At 32.6% G+C, this 8,480-nt stretch overlaps 1 protein-coding gene across 2 annotated transcripts in view; it reads right to left on the bottom strand.

Annotated features, from left to right (window-relative positions):
* The window catches only part of LOC108688567 (cyclic AMP response element-binding protein A), a 36,300-nt gene that overhangs the window by 870 nt on the left and 26,950 nt on the right, over nucleotides 1-8,480 (bottom strand). For both annotated transcript variants that reach the window (XM_018194872.1, XM_018194874.1), the window contains exons 3-5: nucleotides 2,345-2,660; nucleotides 1,862-2,199; nucleotides 457-723 (exon numbers count right to left, since the gene is read on the bottom strand). In XM_018194872.1, the coding sequence (XP_018050361.1) occupies nucleotides 457-723; nucleotides 1,862-2,199; nucleotides 2,345-2,660 (921 nt within the window). The remainder of the gene's footprint in view (nucleotides 1-456; nucleotides 724-1,861; nucleotides 2,200-2,344; nucleotides 2,661-8,480) is intronic.

Here is an 8,480-nt window from a genome sequence, read left to right as displayed (position 1 = left end):
TAGTTTGTATATTAATAATGTAAATATGGAATATGGTAGAGTGTAGAGTACATGAAATCAGAACTAGAATATTGAACAAAAATGTTTAAAAAATATATATATGTATCCTCAAGTTATTTAATAAAATTATTTAATAGTAAAGTTAACATAAGTGTAAGTAATACAAAAAATATAAGAAGAAGATAAGAACTGCATTTAATTATTATAAATGATTTTTTTTTAAACGTAAATTATTTATAGTTTTCGTAAAACATATTCCATATTGATAGCAGAAGAATAATGAAATTTCTTCATGAAATTCCTTTCTTCTACATAACTGGATATCAAAAGCAAATTTTCTTCAAGATTCTCGTTTTTCTTAATGCTATTTATCATTTACTTATAATCTAATATGGGCCTATCCGCTTAATAATAACTCATCAGAAATCACATTAATTCTTCATGAGTGTATCTTACTGGCTGACAGGAAATCAAAGGCGTATGAATGGGTTGTCTGGTAGTATGAGTGCCGTTGGTGACGTAAAGCCTCGGTGCCAGTAAACCCCTGAGATTCTGTGTACAAGTCTGAGAATCTCTGCGTTCCGGCGAACAGGAAGCCGAAGCAGTACCCTCGCTGTCAGAGCTTGCGCTACTGGGTGGCGTCGGCGGCAATCCCTGTCTCGACGCATGCAAGGTCGCTTCCTTTCCTTTGCAGACCACATCGTATTCCTCAATTTCCATATTCTGGAAGCGAGTGACAACGACGATGACGACAACACGTTAATAGAATCGATATATTAAAATAACAAGTGTGTGAATATCATCAATTTTGCTCGCTTATAAAAAAAAGTAAAATATTTAAATCCATTACAATTTTTACTCCTTTCTACGAATATTATTATATTTTTGAGCAAAATCTATGTTATATATTTAACGCATTTTACATATCCTAAATAGTCCACCCAAATGTTAGAAGGTAACACAAATATTATATAAAAATTAACATATAAATGTAATACTTTGATATATATTGAATAAATTATGAAAGCATATTTCTTCAATAAAATTTTATAATGAATTAACTCGTACTATACTTTCATTCATTTTTTTCTTAGAATTCAATTTAAACTAACTAAAACTATATATTATTTTTATTCCTATCATTTATTCACTTACTCATAAAATGCGTTATTTTAATTAAGAAATGTTAAATATCAATTAAAACATTTAAATAATAAAACATTCAAATAATATAAACATATTAAAATAATTGAATCTTATATGTGGTCTAGCAGCCTTATTTGCTGTTTTTGTAATTATACAGTGAATTCAATAGATAGCACTAATTTAGCCAAGTTCCATTAATGTAAAATAAGATAATTATTTTAATTTAATTATCATTTATCTTTTTCTAGTTCTTAGAAATAAAAAAAAATATATATATATACACATATATCCCAATATGACCTAAATGCTACTTTTTCTTAAAATCTTCATTACAAACCTGTAAATATTTTAAAAATCTCAAATCTTCTCAAATCTTTTTTTAAAGTTCAGAAATGTTTCCTTTTTTCTGACTATCTGACTATCAGTTTTCAATTTTCGATTCGGCAAAAAATTATAAAAAATAGTAAAGCTTAAGTCATATAAATAAGTAGGTCATATAAGTTCCGATTACCTAATGTTGAATTATTTAGTATTATAATTAACACTATTAAAAATTCAACATAAAAATGTTAACAAAATGTAAAATATTTTTTACTGTTAGGATGAATAATGTAAAATGTAGATAATTTATTGACGGATAAACCTATACTATCAAAGTATGTTATCGTTCACAAAATATATACATATTGCCTAATATTGATTTAAGTTGAGATACCTGATAGTACTCCTCGTCATCCTCTTCGCTGTCACTCGTGTGTGAGATATGGGTTTTGGCGAAATGAAGGTTCTGCGACGATACTATTGTTATCGTGCTTTTATCATCCATCATATCGCAATTCGGTTGACAAGATGCGCAGGGACTTGCCGGAGCGCTGATAGGTTCACCCTTGATTTCAGGACATTCATTATCTTCAGGTACTAGGTTGTTTCTCTTGAGAATTATATTCGAGGTAGATGATGACGTCAACGGCGACGATGACGACGACGACGACGATTCGATGCGGTTCGAAGTGTTGTTTATCGAAATAGCCGGAAAACATTCTTCTTCCATATCTGAAACAACATTCTCAGTGATAATTTTTCACATCCCCTTTCTTACCTTTTAGCTAACAATTAGTTTTGAAGAAAAAAACAATGAAGAATTTGAGAATGTCATACGATAAATTTATCTATGTTTTTTAAAAATCTGTATTATTACCATCGATTCTATCACGGATATCGAGAGATTTATGATCCAGATTGGCGAAGTCGATGGAGGAATTGGTAGTCACTGCTGTAGAACTGACCGCGCCGGAACCTGAATTGGGCGTATGTGGATTAGCTCCTGGCGTTGCTGGGCTCGGAGGGGGACTGGAAGCTAAAAGGCTATAACTATGTTCAGATTTTATCGGCCGTGGTCCACCAAGAGCTGCGTCCGTCATTAGACGGTCTCTCAGAATTACGTTGTGTCTGAAGCTTAAGACATTGCTCCATTCCTCCTCTTTGGTGTTCAGTAGGATATCTGGATTGAGTATCTGTAATGTGAACAAGAATTTGTTAAATGTTAAATATCTTTTTAATTGGAAAAAAAATCTTAGAGGATAGAATCTAATTAACTAACATAAATAAGAGAAGCACTAATTACGGTCAAAAGTTAGATATTGGATAATAATATTTCCATATATATTTTAAATACATTTATTTCACAATCAGATCGATATATGACTGCATACCAATTATTTTCAGATTTGCAATACAAATCAATCTAAAATCATAATAATAATCTCACAAATTAAATTTGATCGTCAACTTTTGATGTTACTAGTATTTTTAATTTGTAAAGAATTTATTACAAATTTTAAAATAAATAAATATTTTTTTTAAAAGTTTTATAATGGAAAAAATGTAAATGTTTCACGTACGGCGTTGATAGAAAAATGAAAAAGTGATTATTACCTTCTAAATGACATGTGCAGACAAATAAATTAATTATTTATTATTAACCTATTAGATTTCCTTGGGAATTTATTACTAAAAAATCTAATAAGTAATAATTAATTAGTTTGTTTGCAAGCTAGTTGCCATTATTATAAAAACCGCTTCCATAAAAAAAAAAACAGTTTTTAATAACATAATGGTGACAACTACACTAGTTTTATACGTAAATTAATGTATATAGTTAAATAAATTGTATTTTTGCAATTAAATCCAAATTACAAGAATTACGAAAACTTAGTAGTTCTCCCTTTCAGTTTTAGTTGCAATATATGATTATTAAAAAGTTTATTCAACTATATAATATTAATTTTACTTTATTTTAAAACTTGTATAATTGTTATCTACATCATTGATGCTTATCATAAGGTCTTCTCTGAATAAAAAAATCATTATGAAGAAAGAATTTATTTGATACAAGTATTTTATTTTATTTTATTTTGTCTTTGTATTGTCATCGAGATTCATTTGATTCTTTGACATTTATTTCTGCTAAAACAAGTAGATTAACTTTAATTTTGACTTAAGGGAAATACCTTTATAATCTTCAAAAAATGCATTTTTTTACATAAAATGTTAGTATAACATATGAAGAATATACTGGCAAAATTTTAAATCGAAATTCGAAGAATTGGCGGAGTTATTATCAGTACGTAATGCGCCAGAGCGCGCCACAGGTATAGTCGCGCGCTCGAAGCAAAGGGATCCGTCTATTGTGATCCCTTTTCTCATAATACCTTCTCTAATATTATCTGCTCAAATAACTGATCAGATGTTTTGGAGAGTGTCGAGGTTATAATTTTGAACTCGAGATTACTATGCTTCGAAATTCAGATTGTACGTTACAAAATTTAAAAATTTTAAAATTGTAAAACGTCCTCGTATCCGAAAGGAAATAAATCAACACCATCTAGATCATCGAGGCCGCGTAAAAGACATTTTCAAGAAAATCAATTCACAAATAAAATAAATGAGCTCGTAGAAAGTGCAAAAAAGTGCTAAAAAATTGGCAAGCGCCAACAACGAAGACGTGCACTGGAATTCTTTGCACGGTTATCGTATAATTGAATTTTTTACTGTGTTCATTGCTTATCCGAACTTATTATTTGTCGTGAGTGCAAACAAAATCTCAAATTTGAAGAAACTCGAAGGAAATCGAGGTCTCAGTTTTAAGCTCGTTTTACTTTGTCGCTGTGGCCGAAGAGATATAAATTCAGGACCGTTCATCAATATTGGCTATGAAATGAATCGAAGGATTGTATTCGTTATGCGTCTTTTAGGCATTGGAAGAGAAGGATTGAATATATTTTATAATTTCATGGACATTTGTAATGGTTTGACTAAAGATGCGTATAATAAAATTGCAGAGCACATTTACTCTGTCACAAAAGCAGAATTCGAATCATGTGCACAGAGAGTTATAAATGAAGAAAACAAAGAAAATGAAAAAGAGAGAGACCGATTTTAAATTTGAAAGTATCTGGCAACGGCTCTTGGAAAAAACATGACTTCAAATCATTGTAACGACGGAGTAACGACGCTCATAGCGTATTATAGTGGCAAAATCATTGATTAGTTGTCAAACGTAGTTACTGCCATGCATGTACATTTTGGAAAAATAAAATAAATACCGAAGAATATCGTGAATGATATAAAGAACACGAAGAAGAGTGCAGAACAATCACGAAGACTCCGCGGGAAAAAAGGAAGTTTCCTCGATTACTGAAATGTTTTTGAAATCTGAAGAAAAGTATGGTGCGAAATATGGTAATTACATAGGAGACGGAGATTTGAAAACATTTAAAGCAATTTTAGATGTGAATCCGTATAGTGACGACTTTTAAGTAATGAAAAGTGAGTGTATCTGCTACATCGAAAAAAGAATGGGCACTCGGCTTCGAAATATCAAAAAAGCTAATAAACTTGATGGAAAAGGTGAAGTGAACGAGAAACTCATTAAATTCATTGGCTATAAGAAGAAATGTAAATAGTGTTGAGAATATGAAAAAAGCCATAATGGCTACTTATCATATGTACTCCACGAATGAAAATTCAAGACACGAAGACTGCCCACCGGGAGCCGACAGCTGGTGGCAAAAAAGTCAAGCCATCGGTGAATCGACGAATTTTAATTCTGCCCCACTGCATCCTGATGTTCAAAAACATATCCTGCCAATATACGAAGATCTATCCCAGATTTATTTCAAAGATGTTTGGGTAGCCACACGCAGAATGAAAGTTTTAACTCAACTGCATAGCGCCTCACTCCAAAGCATCTACATTGTGAGTTAAAAATTATTGAGATTACAGCTTGGCTCCTGGAATGTTCAACGAAGGTTATTCATTCATTCTGCGCATCATGAGTATGCTGGATATCATATAAAAGGCAAAGTAAATCGTACGCCGATGACAATAATACCCGGCGAGTAACTCGGCAGGAGCGTCGTAGCTTGCTAGAGACAAAAGAAGCTTGTAAAGCTCGTCGAGAGCAACTTTTAATGGAAAACGAGCTTTACGAGGAAGCTGAAGGATTGTTGTAAAGTCCTGGGATCGTAGATTAAACAATAAGTCAATAAAATCATATAGTTTTTATCTTTCAAAACTTTGAATCCGTTTTTCTCAAAATGTCATTTTCAAAATTGATGTATAAGATAACTAAAAATCTATTTAACCGATCCTCTTCAAATTGAACATACAAAATTATATAATTACCTTCTATGTGAACTTAAATATTTATAAAAATTATTTTTAAAAAGTATCTTTTTATTGCAAAATTCAACAAAAATTTTATGAAAAATTCAATTTTCATTTTTTTTCACTTTTTTAAGTTCACATAGACCATATACATCTTATTAAATTAAAAAAATTCTTTTTCGTCTTTTCAGATCAATACAACAGGAGCTGTCCCACCGATTGGCAATTCATATCGTCACCTCTGTTATCTGCGGCGCTGCAGCTTCAGTATTTTTTAATATTTTGTAATAAAAAAAATATATTTATGTACTCAAAAGATAGACAAAGTGGCATAAAAAAATTTGAAATTAGCCAAATACTTTCTATTTAAAAAATTCTGGAAAATTGTTATTTTTTTAGCCTTCTAAAAGTATTTCCCCCCTTCTCACTCGTTATCCTTCTATATTCCTTTAAACTAAAAAAAAGATACAAAGGTATAAAGATCAAATCAAGATTAAAATTAATTTACACAAGTAGAAATGGAGGTAAAGATTGTTACCGATTGGTCAATCGACGAGTCGAACAAGTGGAAAGAAATGATCCGAGCAGAAATTGATCCTATGTGAAATTTCATCGCAAAAGTAATATGACGCGAGTCAATGAACAAGGGAGGGGCGCGTCCGCGATTGTCAATGGTTGCCGCCCGTCGTCTTAAAGCGAAGTGTCAAGGACCCCGCGTGCTTCTAAAATTATACGCGAGCGTTCCGCGAGTATACTCTAAGCGAAGGAGAAGGGCGCTCAAGTTGAGCGGTCAAGTTGAAGGTCGGCCATTACCCGCGCGAATCCATGAAGTAGCTGGTAGCAACGACTTCGCCTCCTTCTGCGATCTTCGGGGACCCCTAACCGTGCGATCCAGCAATGCGGAACCTAGTCCCAAGGTCAAGACAAATCTTTTCGTGTTGCGCTAACGACGCTGTTGCTACCAGCTACTTCATGGATGTTCTATTCAGCTTCTCGCTTTGCTGCCGTCTCGCACAGTTGGCATATATGGTTTTCCTTTAGTGGACTTCCCCCCCGTTATGCACGGTTTGCTCTGCAAATCCGGCTGTGAAATGATATTTGAACAATGATTTAAACGACGCGACGCTTGTCTGATGTCATATAACGTTTAATGGTTCAATGAATAATTTATCGATGTCAGAAGCGTAAAATAACATTCGAAGCAATTTGTAATGCTGCATTTTACGCGCGATGCTATTTATTTTTGGAAATTAATTAATTTAAAAGCAATAACTTTTGATTGAATTTTATAAAATTACGTTATTTTTATTTCTATATTTCTCCCTCCATTCATTCTTTCAGTTGCCTTTGTCTCCATTTTTTCTATTCTTTTCTTCGTTATACACTGTGGTCCTCCTAATTTAGATGGGAATGTAGCAATTTCCCGCAAGTAGGTAATTAGTTACAATGGAACCATTAGTAACCAACAATCCGGAACTCAAACCTCAGTCATCTTCGTTTTCCTCTATCATTCTCTTGTTTCCATTGTATAAAGCTTTTCTCGCAAAAGTTTATCATTACCGGTCAACATCTCCAATATTATACTTGTATAATTCTTCGCGTACTAGTAACAATTTTTCAAAATCCGAGAAATTTACCGCGTGTTTAGTCTAAAAAAGATCATTTTATTTGAGTAAAATTAAAATTTTGTTTTTATGTTCAATCATACGGATTAAAAAAAGCTCATTTGGCTAATGGCTTATTATTAATCTTTGAAATATCCCACATATTATAGCGGTGGCTCCATAAAAATCTGCTGGCTACAGCAATGCGGAACTCGATTCAAGGACACTACTCTTCCTTTTCCTGTTCCCTCTATCCTTCTCTCGTTCTTTCTTTTCGTCCTTTTGCCCTTCCTCGTAGCCGTCGTAGCACTCCGTTATGCTCTGGTCGCGCGGTTCCAACACTTATCTGCCATCCTTCCACGTCTCACTTCCGGCGGAAGCATGTCCGTAACGGGCAATCCTTCTCGTTGTCTTTTTGGAGATACGGCGGAGGATACACGTGCATCCCTTTTTGCGATCGTCCATCCATAGCTTTAAATACGCGTCTTATCATTTATTATCACTCAATTTTCCGTGTATGTCTCTGCAAACTTTAGAGATACACACACACACACACACACACACACACGCGCGCGCGCGCGCGCGCGCGCACACACATATATTCGCACATATAATCACTCTTGTAAATTATCGTAATAAATTTATTCGTATAATGATAAATTAATATATGTGAGTTTCCTCGTATCGATATGTATATTTTTTAGTTTCCTCTGGATAATAGAAAGCTACGACCTTTTCAACATTCGTATATACTATTTTTATCATACAATTCTACTGCGAGTAGAATTATTACTTTTATCGATGTTGTTTCCTTGTATCAGATTCGCATAATAATAAATATATAAATCTTTTGAGAAAATTGCTTGATTCTCATTTGTCAGTCTAATAAATAATCAATTTCTAAAATAAATATTGAAAATAAATATTTCTAAGATAAAAATTGATCTCTATGTTAACTTATTTTCATAGCTCGAAATAAAAATGTGAGATGTATATATTTAACTCAATTTTTCGTCAATAAAGTTAACAATTTGAGGTTGAAGAATTTTTGATCGATTAGTT

The sequence above is a fragment of the Atta colombica genome, unplaced genomic scaffold, assembly GCF_001594045.1.
Source record: "Atta colombica isolate Treedump-2 unplaced genomic scaffold, Acol1.0 scaffold236, whole genome shotgun sequence".
Classification (NCBI taxonomy): domain Eukaryota; kingdom Metazoa; phylum Arthropoda; class Insecta; order Hymenoptera; family Formicidae; genus Atta; species Atta colombica.
Note: the sequence above shows the minus strand (reverse complement) of the source record. Positions and strands in the feature narration are given on the sequence as shown.